General features: G+C 32.9%; 2 protein-coding genes across 2 annotated transcripts; one reads left to right on the top strand and one right to left on the bottom strand.

Annotated features, from left to right (window-relative positions):
* Positions 1-355: 355 nt before the first annotated feature.
* Positions 356-8,806, bottom strand: LOC108192335 (uncharacterized protein At1g32220, chloroplastic). The gene is made up of 10 exons (XM_017373042.2): positions 8,641-8,806; positions 7,014-7,131; positions 6,844-6,932; positions 6,345-6,400; positions 6,205-6,260; positions 4,886-4,979; positions 3,253-3,332; positions 1,441-1,483; positions 868-959; positions 356-727 (listed from the first exon to the last, which is right to left on the bottom strand). Exons 1-10 carry the CDS (start codon positions 8,682-8,684, stop codon positions 548-550), a joined length of 852 nt encoding a protein of 283 aa, XP_017228531.1. The 5' UTR covers positions 8,685-8,806; the 3' UTR covers positions 356-547.
* Positions 8,807-14,751: 5,945 nt separating this feature from the next.
* On the top strand, positions 14,752-15,189 carry LOC108203841 (protein GLUTAMINE DUMPER 3-like). The gene has a single exon (XM_017373043.2). The coding sequence runs from the start codon at positions 14,752-14,754 to the stop codon at positions 15,187-15,189; it is 438 nt and encodes a 145-aa protein (XP_017228532.2).
* The last annotated feature ends 417 nt before the right edge of the window (positions 15,190-15,606 follow it).

Genomic DNA, 15,606 nt, shown 5'->3' with positions numbered 1-15,606 from the left:
ATATACAGTATCATATATGTCCATAAATAATTAGGCTTCAAGACAAAAACAGCAAGGGGAAAAAAATGTAATATTGGTATGGCTGATGTCACTGCGGTAGCCACAAACTTCCAACATAATATTTTTATTTGCCTCATAAATCAACCTCCTAAAAATGAAAGCACGGCACTGCAACACTACCATTCCCAGTTCATTTGGAAACAGGACAACATTGAAAATTTGAGCCTAATGAAGAGAATTTGAGATGGCGAAGGTACGATACAACGTTACGAACATGGATAAATCTAATCAAATGAAGCTGAGCGGAACCTATGCTATGACAGAAATCGAGAGGGCAATGTACACCAACATCACATTGAAAAATATCATAACAGTTTCACTCTGCCTCTGTTTATTTGTGATAATTTTATTTCGTGAAGAATCCGGACAGACATTCCAATTAACAGGAAATCATTCCATTTAAGCAGCTCAACATATATTTAAATTTATATTTAGGACTAAAGCGAGAATTTCACTACTAACTAAAGAATCAACTAAAAGAACAAACTTAGATAGACTTTTGCTGCCCGTAGCGCAGTAATCCATGAACATCTATGATCCCAGGAGGGAAAACAGGATCAGTTGCTGCTCTAACTGCGACCTTTGCCACTGCTGTTACATTGATAGGAGGAACCAGTAGAGGTCCCACAAGAGGAACCTGATTCAGAGGCTTTGCATACTGGAGAACCTGTAAAATTGGTGTAGTGTTTATGAGATCTCTGACTGCATGTTCTAAGAAGGTTGTGAAAGTACAGAATCGAAGGAAATATCACAGAACATGCTGGAATAGTTTCAAGTGATGTAAATTAAATTTCACCAAAAAATTACCATCTCCAGCGGAGAACCAATAACACCAAGAGGTAGCTTCATGCCTCCAACACGCCGAGTTCCATACATAAATCCAGGCCTCAGAATTACTCCTGAAAGAACGCTTATGAATCGTGAACATCAATAAAACATTACCAGTAACCATTATCTTGTAGTGCAAAGATGATGGTTATCTGTCAAATAATGACTGCTATGTGAATTGGTGGGCAGATAAACTTTATGAAAAATGTTTTGTATCAATAAACATTGAGTCGAGCAGTCTAGGAACTATATTGATATTAGAGGTTGTAATCTTAGTGTATTGTTTGCCTCAGAACTTATGTACGCTGATAATATGTAGGAGATCAAGCAGTCCAGGATGAATGAGGCCACTTTGGTTATGTAAATTAAATTCAGGGACATTGGGGGGACATGATTTCTTCTACTGAATATTGATACAATAGAGTTTACCGACGCAGTTTGATTTCGGTGCTAAAATCTACTAGTATAATAGATAGACAGATGAACTAGAATGTATGTCCAGCCTGCCTACATTAAGGTTGTTTATAAAGTCTTGATGAATAGAAGACCCACCTCCATACGGAAATTTAGTAAGCAATTCTGTCTCAGCTGCTCTCTGTATTGCATATAGAAGTGCCATGAATTAGTCATGAATAACTTACCCAATATAGAGATAATAAACTCATCACGGATTAAAAGATTTTACTTCCGGCATTATAGTAACATAACCATAAACAATCAGAACATAAATATTACTCTCACAAATATTGATATATATATATATATATATATATATATATATATATATATATATATATATAGGGGGAGGTTCAGTGGGTAACCTTTTCATTGAGTAACCTGGCAACATTAACTGTACACTAACGTCGTTAGGTCCAGTTTTAACCGCACGTTCTATCATTTTCTTTTGTTTTTTATATAAATTATGTGTTTTGTAACAGTTAGTTACTCAATAAAATTTTACGTGGAAATCACATGTTCTGTATGCATGTACTCACTATCTAGTGTTCTGTATTTTTATTAATGCTACATAAATTTTTTGGATTTACAATATTTTTTGTGTTATTTAATTTTCTGTGTACTGTACCTATTTTATCAATGTCCTGTATTTATTAATTACATTCTACTTGTATATGTCATATAATTATTTTTATATATTTTTAATTATTTTATGTACTATATATGTAATTATTTTTATATATTTTTAATTATTTAATATACTGTATATTATTTATTAATATTTTGTAATTTTTATGTGTGTTGTAATTATATTTTCTGTTGTACTGTATATAATTTATTAATGTTCTGTAATTTTTATGTGTTCTTCATTTAAATTTTATGTGTACTGTACATATTTTACCAATGTCCTGTATTTATTAATTACATTCTACTTGTATATGTTATATAATTATTTTTATATTTTTTATTTATTTTATGTATTGTATATTATTTATTAATATTTTGTAATTTTATGTGTTCTGCAATTAAATTTTTTGTGTACTGTATAGTAGTTATTAATATTTTGTAATTTTAAGGTGTTCTGTTATGTAAATTTTCTGTGTACTGTACATATTTTACCAATGTCCTGTATTTATTAATTACATTCTACTTGTATATGTTATATAATTATTTTCATAAAGTTCTATATAATTTTTGATGTATTTTAATATAGGTAGTATAATTTAAGAACATACCTAAAAATTAAAAATATGGAACATAAAAAGTATGATATCAAAATAAAAAATATTAATAATATGTAATAAAAAAAATAGAAAAACATATGTCACATGTGTTTTAGAATTAACGCCGTGTGGTCAGATGTCTATGTTTTGCAGTTATTAGGGTAAGGTGTGCATTGCAGTTACATGGGTAACGTGTACGGCCCAAATACAAAGTTACCCAGTTACTCGGATTGGGGAGTTCCTCGTTGAACTATCCCCTATATATATATATATATATATATATATATATATATATATATATATATATATATATCAATTACTTCATCCACTTCAAGCTGCAAGTAGTGAATGTGCATCACGTGCCAACATACCCAGGGTCTCCCCTCTTTAACAAATTTAAAGCTCATAAGCTACTCATAAGTTATAAGTTCCCTCAAATCACTGGCTCGCTAACACCTTCATGAGAAGTTCTTTATCCACAAAGTAGTAATCTTTTTTCTTCATTAATTTTGAATAAATAAAAAGATCAACAAAAAGGTTGATTACATACTGCAAACTTAGTGCGAGGAAAAAAAGAGGGACCATTTCTAGTGTTGCAACTGCAAGTAACGAGATTGCACTCATTTCGCACAAATCAACATCATAAATATGTTGCATCCAAATAATTAGAAGGTCAGGGTAGTACCTTTCCCTCGTAATAACCTTGTAGCAAGTAATTAACTAAACCAAAGTCAGCAGCAGAGATATACGCGAATCTTTTGACTCCTGTATACAAATTGATGATTAATTTATTAAAACACTGTATATTATGAGTAATTGCTTAAGCCTTAAAGTACAAGGCATTCCTGTTTAATTACATACAGGGAGCACTCCAGTAAAATAATAACATACATGATTATGTAAAGACAACTTATTTAATCATTTAAGCGGGGGAAATATAAAGTAAAAGCAAGTAGAACTAATGTTGTGATTTTAATAAACAACCGATAACAAACAAAAACAAAGAGCATAGACGAAAAGTTATACAAGTTCACATTCACCTAAAATACATGTCTAATAATCCCAAGACTCAATCAAGAATTCAGGTGTGTCCGAAAACTGAATCCAACAAATTACACAGGCCTTGATGCAAAAAACTTACTAATGAACAAGACAGCCACCTGACACCTAAAAAGATCATGAAGTGTGTTTGGTAGCCGTACAACGGTGATATGCAGCTGTAAATTATAATGCAATGATATGAGTTTGTAATATTGGCAGAACTGCAGAAGTGAATCTGGAATTCTAAACTGTCTTCATTGTGATAATGATTCTCCTCTTTTTATTTCAGTTGATGTTTTTTGCCAGCCAACCTAGTTTGTAGCAAGTTAATTTGTATCTTTCAAGTTCTTCATGTATTAGGTTGTATCTTCCATGTTTCATATTCTCCGGTGTTCACGCACTTTAAGTTCTAGTATTATACAAGTTTCAGACTTCCATTATTTTGATTTAAAATATTATACACAGGAGTACAGGACTGATTATTTAATTTGATCAGCTGCAGGTTTTCTGAAAAAGGGTCAGACTTAAAGCCCGTCCTGGCCCTCAGACCTAGAACAGCCCTAGTACTTTCCGGAAAGGCCTGTCCCGATTGTCACAACATCTCAGAAAAATCCCAGCCCAATGGTCTCTCTGGGAATCTCTAAGACGTACCTATGGTATTTTTGGGCATCTCTAATGGTACATTATCTTAGATATTAATTGTCCCACGTACTGGATGTGGGACGTGGTGCTACAACATGCTTAATTAAAAGCGGCATAAAATGTGCTACATGACTAAGTTTGCTCATCACAGATAATAGTTGGTCTCCACCTCCGGAACAGTTTGATTTCAAGTTCTCTTATAACAAGCTCTTTCTGTGGTAAGCATCAACTGTGTTGGTAACCCCTCCTCCACTTAGGAGACACAACCACGTCTAATATTGGAACTTTATAGAAAAGGAAACCTCTGAGAACAGTTAGAGTAGTTTGCATATATCTACAGAGGAGCCGATTCAATTCATATACTAGGAAAAAAAATTTAAGAACAATAATATTGAAGTGTAGCAGGCCAGTACAGTATGTTTTTTAAGCACCCTAGCTTGAAGATGGGACCACTAGTTATACCAGTTGTAAGAAAGGATCAACAGATTCCGACATCATATACTCTATTACAGACTCATAAATGTCATTTCACTAAGTATGCAGTTATACACATAACACATGCAATTGTATATGTACAATTAGATACTGCAATAATTCAGTATGGCAATGGCCTAATCAGCAGGTTATCAACATACCTTGCTCTGCAGCAGCTCTAATTGCATTGATGTTTGCAGTTCCATTTACCTTGTACATATATGAGTTGGTCCCAAAAGTACCAACACAAGAAATCTGCAGAAGTTCATTTCGCTTAATATTTCGACCAATGACCGCTATTATAGTATTATGTATAGCGAGAGAAAATTGTGAAATATTGTACTATGTTTCTATTTAGATAGCTCAAATAAGTAATGTATCCAAGAACTAACTAGAAAATGTTAAGAGGAAGAGTAAAGCCTTTTTAAGTGGAAATATGTAATGGTCTTCAATGGATCGTGAGCTCTGTACTTACAGTATTTATTCGTATTGTTAACATTCCTGCCTAAATATATTATCTAATTTGCTTGTACAGTATTGTTTAATTTCTTCCATGAATCTCATTTTAATTGGTATAGAGAAGATATGAACTTAGATCTACTTGTTTTATATAAATACTGAACTATAACAAAGGGAATCTTACATGGACAAAATGATATCTAGTAATAGCAATTAACAAGTCACAAAGATACACATAGTTCTAAAGTTCCAAATCAACATACTGTCATCTGTATTAAAGCAAAAGTGATACTTATTTCGCTCGAAACTTATTAATATTACAAACAGCAAAGAAGAAACCAATACAGAACATGAAAGATAAATCATGTATCAACATACCCTGCAAAGAACTCTAGTCACATAAAAGTATTAAGCTTAGAAGCAAAAACATTTCAGCCATTAATACAGCCTCCAATACTCGCCATAAATATTCCAAATTTTTTCCTTTAATCCGTGAAAATGTTGATCTAATTTCCTTCAGCAAAACAAATACAAACACACACACACACACATCTGATCCTAATCATCAAATAAATACCAGCTAACCTCACCTTGTTTTTATCAAGAAACTTCAGTGATGAAGGCATTTATTTAATTGACTTTAGAATTTAATACCTAAATATATGTATTCCAAATCCTTTCATATTACATAATCACGGCTTAAAAAGAATAAGACTGAAAAATTTCCAAGGAAAAGGATGCTCAAGAAACAAAACATAGACGTGAAAAGTTATATGAATTTGGCCTATTAAAGGAATAGCACTTCATTGCATAGACAGGTAAAGAAGCATATTTTATGCAATAAGTAGGTAGAATATGACCAGAACACAACACAATATGGCTATATGAATAAAACCATATAAATGAATTGAAGGGATCATAAATTTGTGTTTTCAACCCTATATTGGTTAAAAAGAAATTATAGGTATCATTGTCATTTTAAATCTGACTCTCAAACAGTAAAGAACACTGTACTACATACAACAGAAGTCACTCCATTCAATGCATCCTTCAATGAGTTAACTGAAAGCAGGTCTCCTGCCAAAGAAGGGGATGGAAACAAGAAATAAACATCTATACATAATTATAGAACGAAAGCAAGAGATGTATCACACCATTTACCTTGATGCCATGTCACCTTGTTAGCCCATGCTTCTTGTACAGATGATTTTCCAGATCTACTCAGGAAAATGAAATTAAAGGCCATGATTAAAAAATACATCAAATAATTACACATAGCTCAGCATGGTGTAGAGTGGTGTTTTGGTTAAATAGTATAAAGCATTCCAAAACAAGAGCAGCCTTCAATTATCTTGTTTGGCCCATACTAGATACATAAACTGTAAAATGCCTCAACAGTACAGGAATTAATGGAATTTCAGGTCACACAATATCACTACATTACTACAAGGATCAGCATATAAAACTATGGGTAAGCTTTGAACCCTTTAAAGGCAAAGCATATGAAACTATACTCTTGCACTTTCCTCTATATGGTGACACTAATAGCATTGCATTTGCAATTTAAAGAATGTGTCCAATAGATGCAAAATTGCAAAACTGAAATGATGTAGTAGCAAGAAACCATACAGATTTGTCACAAATTTCAGCCTGGAAATACCTGCTAAGGCTGTGAACGGATAAACCACGGTCTAGAGCTTCTTTGCATATGTGTGAGCCAACAAAACCATTTCCACCAAGCACAAGTAACTACTCAACAAAGATATAATATCACAACATCTGATTGGGATGCAAAAGCAGATAATTATTAAAGATGGTTATCTTGAGTACCTTTTCTGATGGTGGCGGCGGAATATTTACTGTTTCTGCTTCCTCCACCTTTAAAGGTTCATCAACCTTGTTGCTTGTTGTAGACAAAAATCTAACATTTCTGGACACAGATGTTGTACTGTTCCAATAAATGACGGATCTCAGTAAACAAGAAAGATCCTTTTTATTTAAAGGAAGGTAAAAGATAATGCCAAAAACATATTTGCCAATGTTGTTAATAAAATGGGAGGGAATGGAATGAAATTTAAACTAAGGTGTGGGTAAATGTTCAAAGTATCATTCCATCCTCCATTTGGTTCCCTAACAACTTACACTAGAGCTAGACCCACCATTTAAAGAGGCAATGCCCATTTCTCCATCATACTCATATTCTTTCCAAATCCTATCATACAAAATTTACACTCGCTCATTTTTTTTTCAAAAATTTTCATCAAACTTCTAACATTTCCTTCTATTTTTTTTTTCATTTCATTCCATGCTCCCAAACCAAACACAACATAAGAAAGAAGAAAAAACAACAATCTCTTGAAAGCTGGGAAAAAGCTATACCTATGCAGTTATAGTAAGTATAAGAACATATGGAACCTAATTGTAAAGAACAACAAATACAGGCTTCTAGTTTTGCCAAATATACAAAAATCTCTCAAAAGAACCCCATAGATAAAGCTTTTAGATTTGATAAGAAAGTCTTTTTTCAGCAAAGGTATTCTACTTCTTATAATTTAACAAGCCACATTTTCATCATGTCAACAACATTAGCCACGGAATCCTTCCCGGAACCTCTTCGTATTAGTTTATCTTCGTGTTCAGGAAAGAGAAAAATTAGCGATATCTGAAAAGTGTAAGAGTAAACAGTGCCTAATGTTATTGAAGGACTGTGGAGTGTGGATATACATAAATAGGCGTTATCACGTTGTGATAGCTCATCACATATTTGCCTCCAAATCTCTTATTATCTTATTGAATACTTAAACCGGAGATAAGTATAGCTAAAATAAGCCCTATAGTTACTAGTGCACTCGCCTCCACACATATTCAGCACACAACTATGTCACATAGGGCCCCCAAAGCCACGTAATCGTAATACTAAAACAATCAAGCTCCGGATAGTGGATTCTAATAATGTCAATTCTAATTCTTGTTCGTCTCTAATAATGTTGGATGATCCACTCTCACTCTCCCAACACACAATTCAGCAAAGATTAGTGGATCCTAATAACATCAATTGTAATTCTTGTCCTCCGCTAATAACCTAACACAATCCACTCACTCTCCGAGCACACAAATAAGCTCACAGTGACCTCATGCGGCTACTTAAAAGCCGACTCTCATAGTTCCTTCATCTCCCGAATACATTCACCTCAACTAAACCTGACTAAAACTTATTCCTAATTTCCAAATTCACACCTCCAATTCAAAATCTCCGACAATATCTCCTCGCACCTTTATCATTTCGCAATATTCAAGCATACAAAACTACAGCATTCATTCAACTAATCAACAAAAATCACACACAAAAACAACCACAATCACAAACACAAACACAATCACAATCAGATTATCAATAACAAACACAAAGAGATCAAACAGAAACACACCAGATTCTAGAGAGAGAAAGTGCATATACCAGATTCTAGAGAGAGAAACGCTGGACTTGATTAAACGAGACATGATCTCAGCTCCGAAACAGACTGATGCGAACAGTCTTCTTCTATTAGTTTTTTCCTGATTAATTAATAATTAAATTATTTTATTTATACATATGTGACTGTGTGTTTTGTGTGCGTGTGATGTGTTTGTGTGTAGAGTTTACACGTATTGATTGATTTGTGGCTGAGCCGTATCTGGGGAACTGGGTCACCGCTTTCGAAAGCAATGGATCTTTCGGTTTTGGTGTGGTTTGGGCTCTAGCAGGCCCATCATGTGTGGTAAAGATGAAAACTTCGTGTTTTTGGGCTGTTCTGTTCGGAGTAAAGGCCGAGGCTCGGTCCAGTATCGAGCCTTTCTGACATTCTAAAGTTTGAAGTAGTTGTTGCGAAAAATTACTGTTTGATTATAGTTTTAAGATATGTGATTTTCGGCGTATAATATTAAAATAATATTTTATATGAATTAATCATGTAAATTGTGATATTTAATGAAATGCAAGTAACATGAACAAGTATGTACAAATTTGGTATTTTTAACCGTTTTCATTATTATTGTGATCAATTTTACATCAATGTTGTTTTCCGTATGGAGTGTTCGGGTTCTTTTCAGGCGAATGGATCACTCCTGCTTTACGGTCACGTTGGTGCATCTATCGACACGGAATATTGAAAATTCAAATTTACCGTAACTAAAATAATGTGTTTAGTTGTGAAAATTCGAATACGTTCTTTTCGTTTTTTTAACAATTTAAATTTATATGTTTTATAAATAAATATTAATTTTAATTAAATATTTTTAAAATGAGCGAGAATCGAATTCAAAATATACCGATCACTTCAGATATCGCGTTCGAAATTCTTTTGTGTTTAATCTATTTTAATAAAGGAGGGGACGTTGTCCTTTCACGCATAAAAACTTATCCATAGATTTGCATTAGCATTTTAGATACTCCCTCCGTCCCTTTTTATCTGTCTATTTTGGAAAAAAATACACATACCAAAGAATAATTGATTGTATAAACTTTTTAATTAAATACCTCTAATTAATATGTTGAAAATGGTGGAATACCCCTACTTTATGTCTTGAAAACATGAATTCAACCAAGTTTTAAATAAGTCAAGCCTTGAAAATTGAAATTATAGAGATGTATTTGAAAAATTATCATTAAATTAGTTTTGAAAGTATAAATGGACAGTTAAATAGGGACAAATTTCTACTTACAAAATGACAGATAAATAGGGACGGAGGGGGTAGTAGATTACGTCGGACGCCAAGTTGAATGATAGATGTGGCGACATGTAATATCCATCCACTAACGCAGATATATTTTGTGTGTGATTTATCACATAATATTATTTTAATAAAGAATCTGAAAGCTCCATGATAATGGGGTCGTTTGGGTTAGCTTAAAAGAAGCGACTTCTTGCTTAAACTAAAGAAGTGGAGTAGAAGTGAGAAGGAGTAGAAGTGAGAAGTAATAAGTTAATAAACTGTTTGGAAAAGAAGTAGAAGCTGTGAGAGAGAAGCTAGCATTCTCAGCTTCTTAAAAGTGTTTCTGCTTATTTACACAAACGGGTCAAGAGAAGCAGAAGCCAGAAGCAGCTTCTGCTTCTACGAAACAAACAGGCACAATATCTAGTATAAATCTCAACGCTTTCTTAATGAGATATGATCTTCTTTTTAGCATTGGGGATTAAACAAGTGTGCTGGTGGATTACGCATTAAGCACCCAGATTAGTACTGTGTGTTAACGACATTTCAAGTACACGGTGAGCCAGGTTTTCATATAAAGTGAGCAATTAGGAAAAGGTAACACAAATGTCAACAACATTAATGTTGGTATTGTTGTTGTACATACTTGGACGGGTGGGATTCCTCGTATATGTAATGATACATGTATAATAACATATTATCAACGGAATTTTTTGATTGTCTAATTTTTTTGTCAAAATATATTAAATCCAGATTATTATTTTTTTTTGAAAAGCGAATAAAATGCATTGATCAGAAATGTTAAAATAAATGATAAAATCGTTATTTTGGAATATTTACCACCGAATAATTTTTTTACCGATAATATGTTGCTAATAATCAATTGTTGTAAACCAAATTTCTATTTAAATTTAGATCGCCTACTTCTTTTGTTTTTTACGATTTTCTCGTGTTAGATATATTTGCAATTTTAATGTTTATAAAAAATGTTTAGAATTTATATTCTATGAAATTAATTCATTTCATATGTTATTTTAAAATATAAAATTTTAAAATTTAAATGAGTTTGATTTATATTCGATGTATTACATATTAATTAATATTGTTTGATTGATATTAACAAAATGAATTTGTCTAAGTTTTTTCACTTTTTCAGTTCCAAGTAACCTTTTTTCCCGAGTTCTTAAATTTTGACTCCATTAGTTTTTATTTTAATCAAAAAATTGTACGGTATTATATTAAAGTGGGCAAATATAATATCTAGATAAAATATCTATCATAATTAAAGTGCATAAGACTGTAGTAGTGGCAAATGTACTTGGACAAATAATGGTACCATGGGTAGTTGATTTTTGTAAATGGGCATCTGTTAATGACTATTATCCACTATTATTGTCTCCTAATATTATACTTATACTGTATTAAGATCCCAAATAAACTATTGAGCATTATGTAATGATGTAATTTAACACCAGTTGAATAGTAGCAATCAGGGATCAAATCTCATGTAACTTCCATGCGCAAAGAGTTTTCGACATGCTTGTTGTACCAGTTAGCAGTTAGGATCAAATTTAACATGGATTTTTCTACTATATAGTTGTATAAGTTAGTTATCGAAGAGGCCAAATTAATATTTTCACGATAATAGATGTACATATAAAATTTAGTGCGAGCAGGTACCCAATCGTAAATTCATTCCTATATAAAGATTTTTTATATGAAGGAATTATTATTATTAATTTTTGACTTTTAAGGTATATATAAAATACAGTTAATAAATTAATTTTTATCTTTTTCTATAAATATGTAACATGAAACTTTTATTTAAATGAAAAAATATATAAAATTATATTTTACATAAATTTTAAAATATGTGACAAACTCTCGTCTCCTGAATTCACGTTAACGAAAGGAGTATCCGGGACAGAAGCATCGATATTTTGACTTTGCAATCATGTAAAATCGATGCGAAAGAATTTGAAAAAGCTGCAAATTGGAGATATTCTATTCTGTTCCCAAGTCTTGTAAATCTGACACAAGAATTTCACGAATGTAATGTCAATTTCCAGATCTTACAAATACATGGTGCAAATTCAGTTAAGTCGCCTGAATATTAAGAAGATGCCGTAATTCCCCACTTTACATTATCCCAGAATCATGAACGTAATATGATCGCTTTTGTTCATGAAAAAAGGGCTTTTAATTTCGGTAAATAAAATAAATACTTATTAATTATTTACAAAAAGAAACTTTATTTGTTTAAGGCATGCGAGTTGCAAAATAATGCAACATACAAGGTCATGGAACGTACCTTTGGCGGGAAAATTCATGCATCATGATTCGGTGATTCCTGTCCAACTCAGTTCGATTTTGTAAGATTTTATTCAATTAGATTAAAATAAGTATGATTTTATTAGATTATCTAAACACAATTATTCTCCAATTCATTTACGAGTCATAATCACCCAGTAGTAAAAATTCTGGTCACCAATATATAAATATTTAAATCGTATTTTCCCTGCCAAATAATCATCATTTTAATCAATTTATTCTTTTACTCAAAGTTCAAGAAGTAAAAAAATTAATTATACACATTAGTCTTGAATTTTCTTTCGAATAAAAAGTTTAATACTTCTCTATTATAAAAAAACATATTTTAACTCAAATACGTGAAAAATATAAAATAATTATTATTTTCGAATGGACGAAATGGTAACTATCACTCCACCTATTTTAAAAAATACACGTCGCTCTTTTTGACACGCATGTCTAAATCGTTTACTGCATAGCTAAAATTTATTATTTTTTTATTAAAAATTTCAATATTATATTAAGTGTATTATTTTTTATCTGAAAGAATTATTTTTAATTATGCAATCAAAAAGCTCGTGTCAAAAAATCAAACTAACTTATTTAAAAGAGAGAGTATAATATCAATATCAAGAAATTCATTCCACACCCGCATTACCAGGAAATTTATTTCCTAGATCCATATTCGATAATCCATAATATGCTTCGCGAATCACAAGTAACAATCAAACAGGTAAACGGATTGCGAAGCTGCCATGAAACCATCACAAAGTGGCTTATGAATAAAACTAACTCAGTGCTAATTCCACATTAGTTGTTGTCACTTTACCCACAAATTATATTCCACATAAACAAATATTCATTTCTCCACACTTTGATTTGTTCACCCATCTCATCACACACTAACACAACCTAGTGCTCTTTCACTGTGCCTGTTTCTCTACAGCACTAGGGCCTCTTTGGAATCAATAAGGGGATTAAATTCATGTATTACCTCATCAATTCATTATAACATTCTCTACATATATTCATGTAATCATGCCTAGTGGAGGGTGGAGACAAGTTAATCCATGGGAATATTGCAATTTGTGATGATTAGCTTGGCTTTCACTGTTTTGGCTTTCTTTTTTGCAATAGTCCATCACAATTGTTATAGAATATGTTGTTTCGAGATTAGAATATGTCTTTTCGGTGTGAAAAGAGTGTTACAAATATTTTACAACATGGTTTTTTAACCGCTCACATTATATCAGGTATGATTATCAGTGACGTTGACATGTTAAAAAATTAATTAAAAAATTTAAAAATTAATTAGTCTGTATCACGTAATCGTGTTCGTGTCTAATCATATATGTGACTATACTTGATTATCAAGACTGACCATCTCGGTTGAAAAGTTTGAAATTGTTCGTGACTAACTATAACCATGATATGGTAATTATCGAGGGTGACCATCATCAGTGATGAAAGATTTGAGAATATTAAGAGAGAATTACGTGTAATTTTGTGGATATATGATGTGTACGCACATTTGAGGAGCCTATGAAGAGTTACTACGAAATTTATCCAAAAGCAAGACTCAAATGTCCTTTCTTGAGCAGGTACTAATAAATTTGTAGTTAGGAATAAACCAGGGACATTGAGAAAATACTGGGTAAATACTAGGAAGCCCAACAATATGAATGGGGCCCTTGAAACATCAAGAATCACTCCCATTTGGATCCACAAGGTGCTTCCTTTGTAGCTTTAGCTCACCCGAATCCATCACCTTGTTGTAGGGTATAACTCACATAGGAGTATATAACTAAGTTTCTAGTATAACATACACAAAAAATCATGTATTACAAATTTGATATGAAAAATATAACCAACAAATCAATAATCTCACTAGATAATTTATTTATTTTTACTCACTTTAAGTTCAAGTCCAAATGACTCGAATATTATCAATATCAAATATAAATATGACCAATCCTGACAGTAAGAATCATCAAAACGGAGTATGGTAGGGACAGAGCAAATTTATGGAGGAACGGTGAAATACGTAGAGATCGATAACAATATCAACAACGAAAGTATTTTGCTTGACCAACACTGACGCTAAGAGATGAAAATAAAATTTGATTTTAAAACTCAAACCGTGACTGATAAAAATTTAACATAATCAAATCTGAGACTCATTTCAATTTCATTAAACTAACATTGAATTTAATTGCACTCAAAAAAAAACATCAAATTTAATAATCAAAATTTTAATTTGAAGTTCGAATTCGAATTCGACCCGAGAAAACATAAACATTACATAACCAAATAACCAAATATATACTACAGCACACACAAAATTGGTGCAGACATCACCTTTGTAGCACCATACACATATCCACACATAAAAAAACCTAATCAAAACCACCCTCAACTTCTCCTATAAATACCCCACCACCCTCCTCTCCATTTCTCAAATTCAAGCCACCTTCACACTCCCCCCTCACATTTCCCAACAGCACGCATTTCCGCGCACTCGTAAAATATGACAACTCCAACAACAATCCTTCATCTCGCATCCACAATGACAACGACAACAAGAAAAACAACATTCTCCCCGCCCGCCACCGTGATCACCCGCTCCCCGTGGCACTCCCCGGTGCCCTACCTCTTCGGCGGCCTCGCCGCCATGCTGGGGCTCATAGTGTTTGCTTTACTGATTCTCGCATGCTCCTACTGGAAGCTCTCCGGCCGCATGCAGGAGGAGAGCGAGCGCGACCTCGAGGCCGGCGACCAGAAGCCGGAGAACTCGCCGGTGAAGGACTTTCCGGCGCCGTTTGAGGAGAAGATTGTGGTGATCATGGCCGGAGATGTGAAGCCCACGTTCTTGGCGACTCCGGTGGTGAGTAACAAAGTGTGCGTGGTCGAGAAAGTCGGGGAGAGTGAGAAAACGACGCCGGAAAAGTCGCCGGAGCAACGGGAACGGGAACGGGAACAAGAAACGGGGAGTCAAGAGAGTTGATAAATTATGCATGAATTTTGAAGATTAATATATTGATCTTCTTCAATTTTGTTAATGTATTGGGTCCGGAAATGTAAATTGTTGCTGAGTTCATAAAATCCGAGTTTTTCGCTCATTTCATCTTTTGCATTTTTTATTATTATTACTTCGTTTAATTTTAATTATTCGAGAGGTAACGACCTGCCCTCCAAAGCCTTGATCGCATAAAAATTTGCCAGTGACGGGGTTAAGTGAGGTAGTAAGTTTATTTAAAAGTCGGCATAAATTCGAGTTTACGTCGGATTTGGTAATCGAGTTTTAATTATTTGTCGTTTTAATCTGAGTCAAGCTAGCATAAACTCAAATTTGAGTCGGGCTTCATAAATGAGTTTAAGTCCGATTTGATAATCGAGTTTTAATGATTTATCAATTTAATTT

The sequence above is a fragment of the Daucus carota genome, chromosome 1 (genome assembly GCF_001625215.2).
Source record: "Daucus carota subsp. sativus chromosome 1, DH1 v3.0, whole genome shotgun sequence".
Taxonomy (NCBI): domain Eukaryota; kingdom Viridiplantae; phylum Streptophyta; class Magnoliopsida; order Apiales; family Apiaceae; genus Daucus; species Daucus carota.
Note: the sequence above shows the minus strand (reverse complement) of the source record. Positions and strands in the feature narration are given on the sequence as shown.

Excerpts from the sequence above, each read along its gene's own strand:
- LOC108192335 (XM_017373042.2), bottom strand. The coding sequence starts at position 8,684 with ATGTCTCGTTTAATCAAGTCCAGCGTTTCTCTCTCTAGAATCTG. Across the intron at positions 6,401-6,843 it reads TCCGTTCACAGCCTTAGCAG|ATCTGGAAAATCATCTGTAC; the intron begins GTATTTCCAGGC and ends TTTCCTGAGTAG. Across the intron at positions 960-1,440 it reads TACTAAATTTCCGTATGGAG|GAGTAATTCTGAGGCCTGGA; the intron begins GTGGGTCTTCTA and ends GCGTTCTTTCAG.
- LOC108203841 (XM_017373043.2), top strand. The coding sequence starts at position 14,752 with ATGACAACGACAACAAGAAAAACAACATTCTCCCCGCCCGCCACCGTG.